Raw genomic sequence first — 17,910 nt, forward strand, 5'->3', positions numbered from 1 at the left:
ACTGCCTAGAGACATCCAAGCATATTCCAGAAGCACGGCTTGACGAACAGAAGTACGACAAAAGCGAAAATACGACATATCAGATTGCTGTTGTTTTCCCCTCACGCAGCAGGGGCATCTACAGAACTCTTTCCAACTCTGGTGCGGAAGAAACCCGCGCGGTTTTAACGCAGAATTGCATGTAAGTATAGAGTACATTTGCATCTTTTCAAAGCCAACTTTCAGCCCTTGCAAATAACACCACCTTTCTTGCTGGATAACGCAACCCACCAAGGTCGCTGCGTCAATTTTGCTGCTTCATTGAGCCGGCTACATCATCTGGGCCCCTGATCCTGGTTTTTTTCATGCATAACATGGATGAGAAGAAGTGGATCGATCTGTTTGCGGCGAGCTGCAGGACCAGCCAAAGCAACACACCAAAGCTATTATGATGTGCTGCCAATCTCTTGTACTACTACCCATAATGGCCAGCATTGCAAGGGTCCTCAGTTTCATCACATATCATGCGGTCACAGTCTCTTGGCTTATTGATTTGTGAAAGCCGCCGCAGATACACGATGCCTTGCTCTCTGAGGCTCTGGTTTACACTCCCTTGCCTCTCAGCTTACTCCCCAGACAATCCATTGGGATAGGAAGCGTGCGTTACTTGATAAGCAGCATAAGAGCAAGGTACAGCAACTCTCAATTCTTTCTGCTGGCAGTATTATGGCTATAGTTCGGAATCTCGGACTCTTCGGATGGTTCATCATGAAGACTGAAGGATCAACAGTATTATCTTGATGGAGCGGGCCATCAGCAACCCACTCTTCGCACAATGGAAAGCTTACTGCTTCGATTTGCCGCAAACTACATCTACTTGGCGGCGAATTTAATTCTCCCGCAAATTTGCAGATCGGAGTGGGTTTTGGACCGTTGCAAGTTCACGTTCCGAAGCGTGCATCAAGAATAATACGAATTCCGAAGTTGACCAGAACAAGCTCGCCTGAGGATGAAGAATCATCACCATCACAATATGACTTTAATACCCTTCACATCCCTCAGGGTGAAGCTATCCTGACTTGTCTTGCCTTCTCCAAACACACCTTACTGCCAATTATCGCCTCCTACCTTTGGCTCATACAAGTCCTTCCTGAGCTATCTTCTCTGACTTTGTCTCCTTACAGTGACTCCAATCGTCAATCACTATGGCTAAGCTCAGCATCCCGTCTAACGAACGTAACGGTTCGGCTACGGCTGCTGGCCAGCACGCTGCCGGCACAATAGCATCTCAAGCGCCTCGCATGGGGGTACTGGCCGAAATTATCCGCGTTGAAACAGAAAAGTTGGAAACATACCTCAAAGAAAACGGCATAGCTCAACCGAGTTTTCATGTAGACGCGCCTAGCGATTTCCCTCGCTTGCCCGATGATATCCAGGAGAGCCGCCAGAAGATCGTCTACGCTACCAATGAGCTTGCAAATCTCGTCAGGGGCCCTCGAGAGAGTGTGAGGTTTGGTGCATGGAGTGTAAGTTGTAGATCTGGTTATGCTCTTGCGTTTTGCTATGCTAATTCGAGACGGTAGTACATAGACTCCTTGAATCTACAACTTATCAACAACTATCAACTTGGTAATACAATGCACTACCAGTATTGAAGCACGACTAACATCACATAGCTAAGCTTGTCCCACTTGACCGCCCTATTACGTTGAAAGAGCTTCAGTCCAAGACTACGCTAGAACCTATCTTTCTTGCTCGTACTCTACGATATGCCATGACAAACTACATGTTTCATGAGCCATCTCCGGGTCACATTGCCCACACCTCCAATTCTCGTGTTCTGGCCCAAGATGCCTCGCTTCAAGCCTGGGTTGGCTTCAACACGGACAGCTGCTTTCCCGCTGCTGCCAATGTGTCAGAAGCGTTGAAAGAGCACCCAGAAGCAACCGAGCCAACTTTTGCAGGATTCAACTATGCTTTCAACACAGTAGGCAAAGAACCTATGTTTGCCACTCTGAGCAAGAAGCCGATTGAAGCTGACCGCTTTGCCCGCGCCATGGTCAGTTTCACACACGGGGAGGGTTATGAAGTCAGTCATTTGGTAGATAATTATGAATTTTCAGACGTGGATGAGTGTGGGGGTACATTTGTGGATGTTGGCGGTAGCCATGGCTTTGTATCTGAGGCTTTGGCAAAGAAGTGGAAGAATATCAACTTCATCGTGCAGGATAGGCAAGAGACGATAGATTGTGCGCCAAAGCCCGTCTCCGAGGATCCAACAGTCGCAGAAAGACTCTCCCTACAGGTCCACGACTTCTTTACAGAACAGCCTGTTAAAGGCGCAGACGGTAAGCCGTTTCCACTGGTTTTTTTTTTCTTTGAATTAATCGCCCAGATTCTCTCTCGCATATAAAGCTAACAAAGATCTAAAACCATGCTAGTCTATTACTTCCGCTGGATTTTTCACAACTATTCTACTCCGTATGCTGTTAAAATTCTGAAAAGTCTCATTCCTGCACTCAAGCCAGGAGCTCGTATCGTCATCAACGATTATTGTATCCGGGAACCAGGGTCAGAGACTTTGTGGGATGAAAAGCTTCTTAGGGGTCTAGATAATATTATGGGACTTCTTTTCAATTCGCAAGAGCGAGACGAGCAGGAATTCTGCGAGCTGTTCAAGGCTGCTGACCCCAGGTTTCGCTTTAAGGTATGTCGAGCGACAATATTTCCCGTGCTCTCTTTCTCTCTCTTGGTGGGTCATTATTCGCTAACATATTATTAGGGCGTCTTCAGAGCGGAGAATTGTAAAATGAGCGTTATAGAGGCAGTATGGGACGTATAGGATCTTGACCAATTTGAAGCGACACGGCACAAGAGTACGAAGGAAAATATGGGCAAGGCATGAAGTAAACGGAGGGAGGGAATTGATTTTTTTTCCACAATGTTCATATAGCGAAACTAGGCTCAGTCTTTCAACAAGAAACACGCGTAATTGGTTTAGTGGTAAAATTCTCCGTTGCCATCCGAGCAACGTCGGGGAGCCCTGGGTTCGATTCCCAGATTACGCAAGCAATTACTTTTTGTATTTTTTCCTACTATAGATGTAAGATCATTTATTACTGCTCAAGCATCAAGTTTACATTTTTGTCGATTTCAGTCTCAATTCATTCTCTCTCTACCTTGGCAACTTTTCATAGAACTAACTGCTAATAACACTCATCCATATCATTATCCCGGACCCCCTTCCGTTTTATTTCCAGCATCACTCCGTCTTAACTCCCCCATACCCTCCCTTTTCCGCAATCGTATTCGCCATTTCTGCTATGGGCGACTCGCCGAGTATGTCAAACACGGATAGCTGCACGCCGTAGTTATTCAAGATCCAGTTCCGAAACGTGACGGCCACAAGAGAATCCACGCCATAGGCATTCAGCGACTTGTTCATATCAATCTCAGAGGGCAGCATATTCATCGCCTTGCCCAGCATGACGGAGATACCAGCGCAGATAATGGAGGCTGCTTCTTCGATGTTCGTGGCAGAGGCTAGCATAGGCTTTATGTCCTTGTTTCCTGTGTCGTCACCAGCATGCAAACTTGGTGGAGGGATATCAACCAAATTGAGATAGGAATACAACGCCGTACGAGTCCAGTATGGATCTGGGGTGTTGATCTGCGCATTGATGCCTCCTGTGCCAACCGCTACAGTTATCTGAGGAGGAGTAGGCACTCCCGGCGCTATTTCTCCAGTGATGGCATGCTTGACAACTGTGAGGAAATCCCCGTGTTGAATGCCAAAGAAGCCGTTGGAGCGCAAAGTATCCAAGATTTCTTCATTCTCAGCCAGCATTCCCGCTCCCAAGACTGGGCCAAGATCAATGGCCACAGCATGATTCCCTTGCTGTCGTATATATCTTGCAAATGAGTCTTGGAAACTGTTACCTGCGGCATAGTTGGCTTGGCCACGGTTGCCGATCACACCGGATGAGCTGGCGAGAAAGATGTAAAAGGGGTCATGTCCCGTAGCAGACATTGCATTATACAGATTCCATGAGCCATGTGTTTTTGGCTTAATGGCCTCGTTCCAGTCATCAAACGTCATGTTATCGAAGACCGAATCCCTAAGTACAGCAGCGCACATAAACACACCCCTGACAGGTGGCATCTCCAAAGCAAGGACATTTTTGACAAAGTCGTTTAAGGAAGCCTCGTCACAAATATCCACGGCATAAGCTCGCGCGTCTACTCCCTTTAGCCTAAGATTCTCGATAAAAGATTTTGACGCATCCGACGATGCCCCGGATCTTGAAAGAAATGCCAAGTGTCGGGCCCCATTGTTAACAAGGAGCTCAGAGATGCTCTTCCCAAGGCCTCCAAGACCACCTGCCAATACATATGTCCCCTCGGGCTCGAGAGACTCTTGGAGAGATTTCGTAGTATCCTTGTTCAATACAGAAACGGTGCTTGAATTGTCTTTGGCTACAGTTAGCGTAACAAAGCCAGTATACGGTGTCTGCTGAAGATGCGACAGGCCGCCTGTCAATTCACCAATGTCAAATGGCTCCCTGAGCACGGTGGATAAAGAAGGCTTGAAGTCGATACTCTCAACGAACTGGGTCGCCAAGTCGAAAAGTTCCGCTACAAACGCTGGGTCTTCCTCGAGAAACTGGCGAAGATCCCAGTTGACAACAGTCGCAGATGTTGGTAGCATATGACTTGAAGTTGGAGCCATAGACTTGTTCGCAAACCGAACAATGCTGCCGCCTATAAATTAAGTTAGCTAATTATATAACAGCATAGGAATTATAAAAGTTTGACCATCATAACTTACATCTTCGTATGCAGTCGAACTGTGCGTCAAATGCTTCAAAGGTGGGATTGAATACGCAGTCCACACCATTGCCATCGGTAGCCCCCAGTAAATTGTTGACAAAAAGCCCAGAATCGATTTCGAGGATGTGATTTTCCGGTACCCCATGTCGTTCTAAAGTCTTTCGCTGTTGATCAACATCTGAGCCAACAACGGTGGCAAAGACTTCAGCACTAATGGCAGTAGCCAAATCGACTGCAACCAAACCAAAAGCACTGGCACCAGCATGGATTAATACTTTACGACCTCTCCTAATTCTTCCAATATAAATGAGAGCAAAGTAGGCGCTTATAAGAAAGCTTGGGACAATATTGATGTCGACGCGTTTGACAAACTGCGGCTTGACTCTCAAGATATTCCGAACCGTGCCTCCAGGAGCCAAGGCGACGACAATGTTTCCTGGTGACAGTCCCTTGACTTCACTGCCAACCCGAGTAATATGTCCCCAAACGTCTACCCCTATACTTGACTCTTTGGCCCTACCAAGGGCGATTTCGAGATCTAGGAAAGTAAGAGGCACTTCTTTAACAGCAATTTCAACTTCGTATGGTTCCAAATCCTCCATCTCAGACTCAATGAAGAATAGATTGTCCTCGCCGATGCCAGGATTATTAATTGTGAGCTGAAGTCTTGGGCCAGTAGCGAATGGCTTTTGAGAGAATCTCGAAGATGAAATTTCACCCTCAATGACGCGGTTGATAGATCGAATGGTAATGAGACGAGGGATATAGATTTTCCCGCCACTTTCGGCAAACTCTGTGTCCTGTATGGATGCTAATTTGGATCCGAAGGCTGCATCGAGAATACGTAATACATTCTTCACAACGGTAGCATCCCAAAGTTTTGATTCGTCTGCCAAATCGAAAGTGACCAATGACTTAAGAGAGTCCTCAGAAATGAGTGTTCTGGCAAGTCCGACGATGGGCGATCCTTGAGGATTCTTACAGCTCATCTGAGCCCCCCGAGTAATCCAGAGCATATTCCTGGCACGAGCTTGCAGCACATGGAAACAATTGAAGTCTTTCTGTTTCCAGGCAAATACTGAACTATCACAGAACTGAGGAAAGCCAGAGAATTCAAGTAGCGAAATGACCGCCTTCCCTGTGAGGGCAGCTGGATATTCCAGCGCCTGGTCGACAGTCGTGATTGAAACGCCGAAAGATAGCTCCTTAGCTTCTTCAAAGCGACTGATAATATCAATGAAGCTCTGTACTTCCGGATTATTTTCTGATGGAATGAGAATGACGACGGATCTTGTTAAGGGAGATGATTGGTTGCTCCTGTTAGCCTCGAAGATGACCTCACCTTCGCTTCCACTGTGATGGACCAGAACCTTATCACCACTCGTACCCTGATCTATTGTTTCGCCGCCGAATGTGCTCCTAGGTTCATTTGTCTCCAGTTTGTGCGATTCTTCCACGACGGAAGTTCGCGTCAACAGCAAACCGCCATCTTTTAGATACGCTTTCAAGTTATCGGTATCTAGCCCAGTATTGTCGCAAACCACGATCAAATGGTAATCATTCTTGATGCTTGAAAGATCAGATACCTTCTCAAAGAACGGCTGAAGCGGGGTATCTTTAACAGAAGCGAGAAGCTGGGAGGTAGCATCGTCTCCTTCTACCTCGACAATTGTGTATCTCAAAAGCTGAGGAGTCATGTCTTGGCCTGGAGTGACTGCCTCGAGAGTCGCTTGCGAGAGCTGAAAACCACCACCTATTTGAAGGATTGATAATCCTGCATACTTGTGAGCTAAAACATTAACTTGATCGATATATGAACTAGGCCTAGCAAAAGTAGCATCTTCTTTCCAGATGATCTCGCTACAGAGATTGCGGTTGGTGGGCAAGAAACCTCCCTCATCGCGCGATGGGCTCTCCAAAGCGACAAAACGTAAGCCTTCCATGATAACGTAAGATTGATCTCTCTTCGTATGTTTCATGAAAACATTTGCTTCTGCGTTTCGAATACCAGTCTTTTCGGCTGTAGAATAACCAGTGAAGTCTTCGCCGGGTTCCGCATCACCCAAGTTTGCTGTTACAAAAAGGCTCTTGACGAAAATCGGGACCATTGGTAGCGGCTGGACTGCCAATAGAGTATGAATCATTGAATCCAAGATAGTTGGATGTATGAGGTGTGGATACTCAAATTTGCAAGGCATCTTTGATTTGGTATCCGGAATTTTGACTCTGCTTACACATTGATCGCCCTTTCTGCGAAGTTCGACAATATTCTGGAATAGGGGTCCGTAATTCATTCCGATAGAGTCAAGATGCTCGTAAAGCTGCCGTGGAATTATCGACTCTTTGCACGTCTCACTTATGGTATTTTGACGCTTGCCATAGGAGTGGAAGGCAGTCTGCCAGTTTCCAACCTTGTAGTGGAAACGCAAACTTCCGCTGGCATGTCGGTCCCAGGATCGACCTTGGTGTCTGGAGTAAATTGTAAACGATTTTGCACCAATTTTGCCATGATCGACTGCACTTGTTGGATCGTTCTTCATGCTGAGAGATACTTCCAAGCCGAAGGCAGTGTCGGGGACTGTCAAGGCTTTCTCAATCTTCATATCTACAAGCTCGTAACCTAGAAGATTTTGTGTATCTTGAGCCAATTGCTTCGCTCCCTCCAAAACCATTGCGATCATGCCTGAAGCTGGGTAGACGACTGTCTTCTGCACTTGATGGTCTCGAATCCAAGGATTTTCCGAGATACGCAAGAACCCGCGCCACCTTGGTTCGAAGGTCGTAATAGAATCTACTACTTTGGCTCCGATAAGGTCCATTCGAGGGTATTCTCTCAAACGGCTCTCAATACTCAGCTCGGTCTCATGCCAGTACTTTTTGCTGTGGTTCCATGAGTATGACGGTAAATTGGAGAGACACCTCAAAGAAGCCTCTTGATAGCCCTTTGAAACAACATTTTTCATGTTAACGGAATATCCTCTAGACCACAAAGAGCCAATCAAATTGAGTAGTGTCACGCATCCATTTTGTTTTCGCTCAAGGACCGAGTAGTAATCGAGGTTAGAAGCGCCGCTAATAGTAGCGAGGATATCAGCTGTAGGCGATCGAAGGGCTGCAGCAGGACTAAGCTCTATCAATACGTCTGGACGGGCATCTATTGGAATGCCTATTAGCGACTGAACTGCTGCAACGTAGTGAACAGGAGAGACCATGTTATTTGACCAGTATCGAGCATTTAGCTCACTGCCTATAACTTGTTTGCCAGTTACAGAAGAGATCATTTTGACTCCCTCGAAACACTTATTAGCGACAATGTCGTCGAGGGAATCAGCATAATCGTGCTCGACAAGCTTCATGTGAGATGAGTGGTAAGCAACTGAGACATTAAGAACCTTGTTGAAGATTTTCTTCTGACGCAAGTCGCTTGAGATAAACTCGATGGCATTGGCTTGGCCAGAAATTGTAACTGACCGGGGGCTGTTAATGCAGGCAACTTGCGCAGACTTATTAACTTTGGCGAGATATGCTGATGCTTCTTCAGTCGACATTCCAACAACCATCATGCCTCCTATGAGTTTTGGGGCTCTAACTGGAAGGCTGGCCGCAGCAAGTCCACGGTAATAGGCAATTTTCCATGCGTCATATCTTGAAATGGCCCCAGAGGCATAAGCAGCAGCAATCTCGCCCGAAGAATGCCCAAACACATAACTGGGCTGAATGTCAAAAGATCTAAGTAGATCAACGAGAGCAATCTGAAGAGCAGTTGTTGCAGGCTGTGAGATTTCAGGATCAGATATGTGTGTGCTATCTGCTCCCCTAAGAATCTCTTCTAAGAGGTCGAATCGAGAACCGAGGGCAATCTGTAAGAAGCAACTGGCTTCCTTGAGACTGGTGGCGTACGTGTTGAAAGACAAGAGATCTTTACCCATCTGTGCCCACTGAGCACCTTGACCGCAAAAGACGAAGCCTAGCTTAGGCTGTTTCTTTGACGAGCGAGTCGTAGAGGCTGCATCAAAGCCTCGAATCTTATTTACAAGCTCTGCCGTAGATTCAGCTACAACGAACCCTTTCCACTCGAGATTTGATCGACGACAGCCGAGGGTATATGAATAGTTGCGCAAGTAGTCTCCAACATCTTGTTGAATCGATTCAACGATTGGAATGTGTGAATCCATGACACGAAACACACCCGACTTGTCATTTGCTGAGTAACAAAACAGCCGCACTTCATGCCATTCCTTATTTGAGTCCCTGTTGTGCTCTAAAGGCGTAATGTCCATAGAGGAATGATTTGCCTCCAGTTTTTTCTCCAAAAGATAGCCCGGAGCTTCATCTACGACAACATGGGCATTGGAACCACCAAAGCCGAAAGAATTGACGCTTACGCGGCGAATGCCAGGAATAGGCCAATCGAGCATTTCCAACGGGACCTTGAGTTGAATTAGCAATTGAAAGTACCAGCATATACTTTGATGTGAATATTGTAATTACCTTGACCTTCCAATTCTCAAAATCGATATTAGGATTACCTTTTTCGAAGTTGATATTTGAAGGTATGCGGCCACGCTCCAAAGACAAGATTCCCTTGATCAGGCCCGCAATGCCGGCTGCGCCCTCAAGATGACCGATATTCGTCTTCACAGAGCCGACAATTATCGGATTATCAACAGAGCGGACAGAAGCAATGGTTTCAGAGATAGCTTGGAGCTCTTGACAATCGCCTGCCTGCGTTCCTGTGCCATGGCACTCAATGTAGCCAGTCTGATTAAAATCCAGGCCTGCTGAGGCATATACTGCACGGATATTGGCAGTCTGAGCATCTTTGTTAGGAAAAGTAATACCTAGTGACTCATTAATACCGCCACTCTTTTTTCTTAGAGCTCCTATCAACACACCTTTGGTGCGGCCGTCTTGGTTTATAGAACTAGCGCGCATGACAGCGTGGATGGTGTCATTGTCACGGATAGCATCTGATAGACGCTTCATAACTACAACTCCAACGCCCTCGCCTCGTCCATAGCCATTTGCTCGAGAATCGAATGTGAAACATTTCCCATCTGGGCTCAGCAAGCTCAGTGCTGTCATAGGAAGCATTGTTTCAGGAGTCAGGATCATGCCTGTTCCAGCAGCCAGAGCCTAATGTACAAGTCAGATCGGAGCCTCAGTGTTCTAAACGATTTTGATCTTACTAGGGACGTCTCTCCTGTTCGAAGACTCTGCGCAGCCAAATGAGTTGCAATGAGACTTGAGCTGCAACCGGTGTCGACAGTCATGCTGGGGCCGTGTAAGTTAAAAAAGTACGATATGCGATTTGACATGATGGCAATTCCGTTCCCTGTTGCTGCATATCGGGGTCCCCAACTCTGGTCACGGAGGCTGATATATTCGTAGTCTGATTGTTCGAGGTTGTTAACATATTTATCATTTAACCCTACGCAGATGGCTGAATATGTGGTGCTTGCTTACCTTTGACAAACGATCCCACGTACACTGCAGCATCGCTGCCGTCAATATCTTCTTTCCGAATGCCAGCTGAAATACAAAAGTCATGTTAGCTCTCATGATTTTGTAGTGATAGTCTTGGGTTTGAGCCATACGCACCGTTTTCAAGAGCTTCATAAGAAATCTCAAGAAGCATCCGCTGCTGGGGGTCGACTGCGTTCGCTTCTTCTGTTGGGATCGAAAAGAACTTGTTTCTATCTGTGAGCATGCGCCCAATGCCAAACTATTGGGTATCTCTTGTATTCTTACCGGGGCATCAAATGCACTGATGTCATCTTTTAGGAAATGTGCTCCCCTGAATGATATCTGCAATAGGTCAGTAAAACAATGAGAACACGAAGAGGCTGAGTAGAAACATACGCTTCCTAGCCTCTGACCACTTGGGTGATAATAGCCATCGATATTGAGACGATCTTTAGGAAACTCTGACCACTGCGATTCCTTGCGCTCTAGCACATCCCACAGCTTTTGCGGGGAAGTTGCATCGCCTGGGAATCTCAGTGCAAGACCAACAATAGCAATGTCATCCATGCTGGTGGATCGAATGTGTAGCTTGTAGGTAATATACTATCCGCATATAAAGGCACTTATTCGTCTTTTTTGTGTACGCGTATAGGAATTTACGAGAATTGGGCTGAGAGGAGGTGCAGCGGCAGAAATAAGCTCGCTCCCGCACCTGGAAGTGGCAATTGAATCAATGGAATAAGTCCTGAGGAATTGAAAGTGGAGAATAGGCAGAAAAGTATTCAATAAGGGAGCTATTGAGAGTCTTTATACTTCAAGAAGAAGTTCTTGAAAGCTCGTTTACAACCCTGCGTCGCTGAATCACAGCTTTATATTGACCATGTGGGCTAAATGTCCACACCTTGCCATGTGAATCTTAACCTAGGTATATGTTTTGCCTTTTAATGACGCAGCCAACATTGCAGAAGACATCGTCTAAACCGAATAAGGAGAATAGGCGCTTGCAATGTTTGTCCAAGAAGACCAATTGGAAGTTCTGGGGCATGCTCCAAACAATACTTTGAACGGCGGCAAACAACCGTACCGAGACGAATCGACGTGGAGACAGTCAGTTGTTGCTTTAGCCTTATCTGCACAGGCCGCCGAGTTGACCAGGGGCGCAGCTCCTAGTCCGGAAACGGGCCGTCATGGGGACAAGAATTGGTAAAGTGTCGATGCCCCCATGAGACAATTAGTGGTGTTGGGAATCCTGCAGGAAGCTGGCCCATGCTCCTACATGTGGAACAGGTAGCATCGGGGCAATAAAGTACAGATGAAAGGAATGGCTACAGAGCTGATCTCATCAAATTCGATTAAGCTCATGCGTCACGCTCTGCACAGCACCATCAGGCTGTCTGCAAGAAAGAATCTCGCAGGAATTGCCGAAAGGAACGAAGTCAGCCCGAAGATTTGCGTCTGGGGCATTCGATCGGCCAATAGGAAAGGTTGTCTTGACATGAGCGGCTGAAAGGAGTAGCTGTATCTCTAATGACTCGGAATATTTTCTTAGATGGTCTTGTGAAAGTCTTTCTAAATGACAGCTGTTGTACTATACGTTCCTTGTTTAAGGGATGCCTCTCAAGTAATAGTGATGATGCCCTCAGCTTCTGTCAGATGTATTTTAATAGTTGATCGCAATGTCTAAGTTTTAAGAATAACATACTTGAGAGCATCTTAGGGTCTAAAAAGAATACTTCCTTTTGAACCCCTGGAATTCAAATTGCTACACCGTATATCGCTGGCTTCAACAAGAGAACCATATCTATGCCGACTTTCTTCAAGAGGACAGCTAACCCTAGGGCTTGGTATCATCCACGCGCCTAGAGAAGTTGCGGTCAAAAAGGTTTGCCAAGTGGACAGCAGAATAATATTCGGGTACAGGCATTTGGCCTTCGTACTAGTTGACCAACGTTGCCGCGGGATGAATTAAGATATTCCAATGCTGGAACATCTCAACAAGGGGCCAAAGAGAAACAGGGTGCACAGTAACGTGGATAGATAGCTTGACTTGTGGTAAAACAACGACACAGAACTGAAAATAAGAACGGCGTTCAAATTTGGCACGACATTAAACAATTCGTCCTCAGATATGACTTCAAGATGAACGCCTTGGGTGACAAATTTGGTCCCTCAGCTGGATAAAACGTTTTCAAGAAATAACCTGTCAATATGACTAGAGTACAAAGAAAAAGCTAGACCAATTAACGGAAAGCCTTGAATATGACGCTCTTGCAGACTATTTGCGGCATATGGATTGCTGGAGCGGCACGTAGCCAAGCGTATGATATTGGTACCGTTGGACGAACACACTGAGGAAAGGAAGCAGTGGGCGGTCAGCTTGAATTGGCGCCGAAGCTAAAGCGCTCCAAGATTCTATCGAGGCTAAGTTTAGTTACGGAATCAAGCATCGATTGCGCAGCTCCCCGTTCAGTGCTCCCCATGAGATGGTTTGCAGGGCTCATGACCGTGGAGCCGGTTGGCCAGATGAATATGGAAATCATAGATCGTCAAAGTCTGCCAGCTCCACCATCGGATATAAGCAGCATCTCTTATGGAGCTCCGTATGTGGTATTCCGGTTTTCTTTCCGCTTTTTGGTCTTTTTGAGATGAGAAACATCGATTCCCCGCGGGTTTTTGTATTCCTGACCGCCATGTACAGTGTGCTCAAAGTTTTCAGATGCTCGCTTCGGGCGATAATTTGAAGCAGCATTGTCTGTTGCTGTCTAGATAATCTTGGGAGACGTACCAATAAATTGGATTGTTGGAGAGTGTACTCGTCCAAGTTCATCTACTAAGAATTCATGATCTGTATTTGTGATTCGACCGCTTCCCTAGCTCCCGTGATCTGGTGGCACGGGAAACGGGTAAGCTGAGAAAATATCCAACGGCGTCTTTGGATCGATATCCTGGTAAAATTCTGTAGACTTCCGATAATTACTTCGCTCTCTTCCCGCGCAAATATTTTCACCGCGGCCGAATAGCTGGTTTCAGAGAGGTAGACTTTCGGATATAATGCCCAGGAGTCAGGGAGAGATTAGATAGACAGGCGGATGAGACGTTAACGTGACGAGCCGAGAAGTCCTCTTATCCTCCCATATAATCGATTTAACGTCGTGTCTTCTTCATCTCAACCGCCAGATCTCTTACGATGCGGCTTAGGCGGCCGTATGCTGGTCCAGATCCTCGTACGATGAAACGTTGACCCGCGTACCACAGACTCATGCAGCAGTCAATCGCTACTTGCTTATTCAGGTGCTCTCACGTCTCATACGCTTGACTGGTTGAGGGTAGGGTGGGTGTGACCTGATTGCAAACGAACGGCTCGGTGCCGGGCGTCAAAAACCAGCCAAGTTTCGATGCTGCCTGTGCACTTGCCATTTCTCTAGCGGTATAACATCGCGACATATACCAGAAAAGCCGTGGCAGAGTAATTTGTCACAGGACCAAACGACAGTGTCACTAAGTCAATGACCGTTCCCGGTACCCGTCAAGCCGTCCACTGCTGGAGAAATCGGCTCGTCTAATGTTCGTTGAGTGCAGAGCGGGAGAAGGCTCGAAACATCCCAACAGACCATATGGGCCATTGCCGCTTGGCTGGCACCCAGAATAGATCCCATCCATCATCGTATGCACACCCTCATGCCAGGCATCCTGGTTGCGCTTCTTCTGTGAGACACAGGTAACGTATATACAGCCCCATGAGCCGCACAGGTGCAACCGAGTCCAGAAATGTTTCGGATACATATTCAATGAGGATCCTCGTCTGGGGCAGAGACCGTCATCCATCGCCCCGACTCGCCGACCTGTCTCAGCACGACTATGTCTGACTTCGGCTCCCACGGCCTTCTCTGTCCCAGGATCGCCATGGCTACGCATGGTCTATCATGGGAGCAATAGTCGGCGCAAAAAGAAGTTTGATTTTGGACGGTTTGCGGCCCAAGATTAATTTTTAGTGCTGAAAAACTTTCATCTCGATAGTTCCACGACCAAGTCGCGTCTTGTCTCATATTACCCTGAAGTCGTGGCGGGCAGCTCCTTCCTTGCAGCTTATCGAGGCGTAGTGCGATAGCCCTGAGCCGCTCTACCAACGAAATCTACCGAAGTCATCTCGCTTGGCTCTTTCTTCCCTTGCAGAAGAGCAATCAACAATCAGGATTTTAAACGGTAAACGCTCCCCTTTCTTGACTGTCCTCATCCTCTCCCTCTTCGCAAGGAATCGATTGCTTGAATGATTAGGCAAGACGCCTGATTTCGACTTGACTTCTTGGACAGTCTTGACTAGTTCGCTATAAAATCGAGATACAATAGGCGTCTTCTCCAGATATCATGGCGGCAGAGTACCGCCTATCACTCTCTTATCCGAACCCATCTCTAGGCCAGATGGCGACAGGATCACAAACTTCCAACTCTATAGATGACGAGGCCACTCGCTCAAAATTTGGCCATGGGGGCTCGCAGCAGGTGAAGGGCTTGCAACAGGTGGTCTTGGTCGTAACGTATGGCTTATCTCTTGTTTCAACTCCAATTTCTAATGGCATTAGGCTACTTGTTGGTCTTTTGATCTCGACCCTCGATACGTCGATCGTATCCACGTCCTTGGTCACAATATCGAATGACTTGGGTGATTTTGTCAATGCGCCATGGATTATATTGGCATATTTGTTGACGTATATGGGTTCGAATCATGCGCCCAGGCCTGGAAGAAGTTGACTACTCTAACAAAGTCTTATAGGGTTTGCCGTCTGTATCTCCAAAATGAGCGATATATATGGACGGAAGAACATTCTAGCTCTTTGCTGGGTCATCTTCTCTGGATTTTCCTTGGGCTGTGCCAATGCAAAAGATATGACTGCACTGTACGTATTTTCTTGATCACATTTTCTCTACCGCAAAGAAGAAGAGAAGATAGTGACACAAGCCTCTTAGCATCGTGTGTCGTGCATTTCAAGGCATAGGGGCATCAGGGTTATACAGTTTGACGCAAATAGCCCTCGTCGAAGTCGGCCCTGTCCACCGTCCCAGTCTGATCGGAGCCTTGATCGGAGCAACACTTGCGGTTGCCTTTATTCTTGGCCCTCTTCTTGGAGGCCTGATTTCAAGGCTATCTGACTGGAGATGGCTTTTTAACCTCAAGTGAGTTTAGTAACATTTCAGCTTACTATAGCCTGAGCTAAACTCTTATATTTGTTTGTTACCGCAGCATACCCTTTGGACTGATTTCCATTCTCGCTATTACAAGCTTCTGGCCTCAGGAGGAGGTTTCTCATTTGCTCTCTTGGGAGGCTTTTACAAGCATAGACTTTTTCGGCGGCGCTACTCTGCTTTGCGGCTCATCTCTGCTCGTGTTTGCTATTCAACAAGCTGGTTCTCAGACATTTGCCTGGTCTAGCCCGTTAATCATATTGGCCCTTGTCATATCCGGCCTAAGCTGGGCTGCATTTATATGCTGGGAGGTGATTCTAGACTCGAGGAGGCATCGTCACATTGAGCCAATATTTCCAATTTGCTTGATGTTGCGTAGGGTCTATGCTTCAGGTCTCATGTAAGAATCCCGTTGTCGTATACTTTCGAACAAGTCTTAACGTGGTGATGTAGACTTACTCTTCTCACTGGATTTTCATACATCTCCCTCACAATCGTTATACCGGAGCGTTTCCAAATCGTCAATGGTGACAATGCTCTCATGGCCGGTATTCACCTCTTCCCACTTCTTTGTGCCTGCGCTATCGGATCTTTTTTGGGTGGGGCAATATCTAGTAAGCAGAATAACACTTCGTATACGCTCATTGGATCATCTTGTCTCCAGCTTATAGGGCTTGGATTGATGACAACTCAGTCAAGAGAAAACAGTACACAGCCGTCTCAGTACGCTTATCAAGCCTTGTTCGGATTGGGAGTTGGCCTCTGCTTTTCTGCAACGACCATCATGACGAGCATCTCTACAGCTGAGTCAAGTGAGAAAGCCACAGCACAGGGTGCCATTGCGCAGGCCCGAGTATTGGGAGGCAGCATAGGCCTTTCCATCTGCACTGTCATATTCAACATTCACGTCAACCGATATCTGGAAGGTCACTTGACCGAGTCACAGCTCGAAAGCCTTCATCGATCGCCGCTATCAGGATTGCAGCTTCCCATTGACCAACGAGATCTAGTTAAGACCGTCTACGCTGGAGCATATGCCGAAGAGATAAAAATTATGGCTTGTATTTGTTCAGTCATGGTGGTTGCTGCCCTTTTCACTCTGGAGAGGCACCCTGCGCCACTAATGAGAATAAAGTCAGGATCAGAAGAAGGACGATTTTCGAAGCGTGGAAATGACTCAGAGACCGAAATGATTGGCATTGGCAGTGCCCGTCAGACTGCTTGAGTTGACTCACAACCATTTGGATCACCACATTTTCAGGTACTTAACTCTTTATTGCGGCGTACTTTTGTGAAGCATATTACCTCTTCTATCCAACCCACACAAAAATGACCAGCCTGACATTTGCAGATTTAAAGCAAAGTTCAAGTTGAGATTCTTTTACTATTGTCCTGTCTACTTTATGATATATTTCGCTATCCAATGTGCTTATTTTACTTGAAACAATTTGATCATGGGGTAGCAATTTGGTGTTTGCTGTCTGGTGTTATGGCTTTGGCTCTGGGTGACAAGCAGTCACGTCAATGTATGATATGAAGTCTTTTATTTTAGTTTAGCCTCCCCCGTATTCGTCTCACATAGGAGAGTATAAAAGGGTATAGAGCAGGTGTCTTCACACTGCAATTCCTTCTCTGATATAAGCTAAGCACCATTCGTTGTCGAAGTCAAGGGTTATCTGTATTCCGAAGATAATTTATATATTCAACACAGGCCCTTGGTCACCATAGATGGGGTCCTTATTAAACCAGGATAGGTTTTTGATGTTGCTTATTTTTGATTCCTCGTCCTGGTTACCGTAGCACATGTCCCAGTTTTTGTCATCAGGGTAGCACCCAACCATGGAAAAATGATCGCGATCAATGTCTTCGAGGAGACGGTGGCCCACACCTGCAGGGACTACAATAACGTCTCCCCTTTCAACGATGGCTTCGACACGTCCAGGGTTGTGCTCGCCTCCAAAACAGAGCCTCGCACGGCCAGCCGTGACGCACAAGACCTCGTGAGTTGTACTGTGAAAGTGCGTGGTGTCATACATGGTATAGCGCCATTGAGGGGCGACGACGCCAATCTTGCAGACGTGCGATTCGATCTGGTCTGCGGAGGCGTCTGAAGGGACAAAGGCAGAGTGGTAGATTATGAGGGGCTTTGAATTGAGGGAAGAATTGGGGATGAGGTTATGAGCTGGTATCTGGTGTTTGGAGATGCGGAGCTTGGAGAGGGGAGTGAGGTAGGAATCGGTAGGACTCATAACGGGTACCTAGGAAATAAATAAGTAGTCAAGGGGAGCTGAGAATAACGATTTCGATTTCTTGCGAACTGCAATTGAGCAGGAGGCGAAGATACAATGTCTGTTATTTTATCCATATCTACTATATTCTACTTTGGCATCTTTGACGTGATAATGGTAGGACCTGGAGTCAAGATGATGTAATGAGAGGATGTGGGGTTTGGCA

At 46.6% G+C, this 17,910-nt stretch overlaps 4 protein-coding genes and 1 non-coding gene across 5 annotated transcripts; 3 read left to right on the forward strand and 2 right to left on the reverse strand.

Annotated features, from left to right (window-relative positions):
* Nucleotides 1–1,184: 1,184 nt before the first annotated feature.
* GGI43DRAFT_421820 (S-adenosyl-L-methionine-dependent methyltransferase) lies at nt 1,185–2,821 on the forward strand (the record flags this gene model as incomplete). Its single annotated transcript, XM_083208019.1, has 5 exons — nt 1,185–1,505; nt 1,563–1,608; nt 1,656–2,327; nt 2,421–2,686; nt 2,762–2,821. The coding sequence occupies 5 exons, from the start codon at nt 1,185–1,187 to the stop codon at nt 2,819–2,821; spliced, it is 1,365 nt and encodes a 454-aa protein (XP_083061934.1).
* A 144-nt stretch (nt 2,822–2,965) lies between these two features.
* On the forward strand, nt 2,966–3,047 carry GGI43DRAFT_t83. Its single transcript has one exon. It is a non-coding gene; the product is annotated as a tRNA-Gly (tRNA).
* Nucleotides 3,048–3,082: 35 nt separating this feature from the next.
* GGI43DRAFT_400607 (uncharacterized protein) lies at nt 3,083–11,070 on the reverse strand. The gene is made up of 9 exons (XM_083205472.1): nt 10,672–11,070; nt 10,561–10,617; nt 10,411–10,498; nt 10,276–10,341; nt 9,999–10,201; nt 9,705–9,945; nt 9,301–9,650; nt 4,808–9,239; nt 3,083–4,740 (listed from the first exon to the last, which is right to left on the reverse strand). Exons 1-9 carry the CDS (start codon nt 10,840–10,842, stop codon nt 3,242–3,244), a joined length of 7,107 nt encoding a protein of 2,368 aa, XP_083061935.1. The 5' UTR covers nt 10,843–11,070; the 3' UTR covers nt 3,083–3,241.
* A 3,291-nt stretch (nt 11,071–14,361) lies between these two features.
* On the forward strand, nt 14,362–16,916 carry GGI43DRAFT_325161 (major facilitator superfamily domain-containing protein). Its single transcript, XM_083201900.1, has 7 exons — nt 14,362–14,478; nt 14,587–14,810; nt 14,856–14,989; nt 15,047–15,170; nt 15,241–15,447; nt 15,515–15,856; nt 15,910–16,916. Exons 2-7 carry the CDS (start codon nt 14,641–14,643, stop codon nt 16,679–16,681), a joined length of 1,749 nt encoding a protein of 582 aa, XP_083061936.1. The 5' UTR covers nt 14,362–14,478; nt 14,587–14,640; the 3' UTR covers nt 16,682–16,916.
* GGI43DRAFT_325176 (RmlC-like cupin domain-containing protein) lies at nt 16,904–17,800 on the reverse strand. The gene has a single exon (XM_083201901.1). The coding sequence runs from the start codon at nt 17,703–17,705 to the stop codon at nt 17,151–17,153; it is 555 nt and encodes a 184-aa protein (XP_083061937.1). The 5' UTR covers nt 17,706–17,800; the 3' UTR covers nt 16,904–17,150.
* Between the last annotated feature and the right edge of the window lie 110 nt (nt 17,801–17,910).

The sequence above is a fragment of the Trichoderma evansii genome, assembly GCF_050947405.1.
Source record: "Trichoderma evansii strain SZMC 28006 chromosome Unknown GGI43scaffold_6, whole genome shotgun sequence".
Taxonomy (NCBI): domain Eukaryota; kingdom Fungi; phylum Ascomycota; class Sordariomycetes; order Hypocreales; family Hypocreaceae; genus Trichoderma; species Trichoderma evansii.

Coding starts and splice junctions, on each gene's coding strand:
- GGI43DRAFT_325176 (XM_083201901.1), bottom strand. CDS start 17,705: ATGAGTCCTACCGATTCCTACCTCACTCCCCTCTCCAAGCTCCGCATC.
- GGI43DRAFT_400607 (XM_083205472.1), bottom strand. CDS start 10,842: ATGGATGACATTGCTATTGTTGGTCTTGCACTGAGATTCCCAGGCGAT. Junction 9,946..9,998: donor GAACAGGAGAGACGTCCCTA/GTAAGATCAAAA, acceptor CTTGTACATTAG/GCTCTGGCTGCTGGAACAGG. Junction 9,651..9,704: donor CCAAGACGGCCGCACCAAAG/GTGTGTTGATAG, acceptor ATGAGTCACTAG/GTATTACTTTTCCTAACAAA.
- GGI43DRAFT_325161 (XM_083201900.1), top strand. CDS start 14,641: ATGGCGGCAGAGTACCGCCTATCACTCTCTTATCCGAACCCATCTCTA. Junction 14,811..14,855: donor CAGGTGGTCTTGGTCGTAAC/GTATGGCTTATC, acceptor TAATGGCATTAG/GCTACTTGTTGGTCTTTTGA. Junction 15,857..15,909: donor GTCTATGCTTCAGGTCTCAT/GTAAGAATCCCG, acceptor GTGGTGATGTAG/ACTTACTCTTCTCACTGGAT.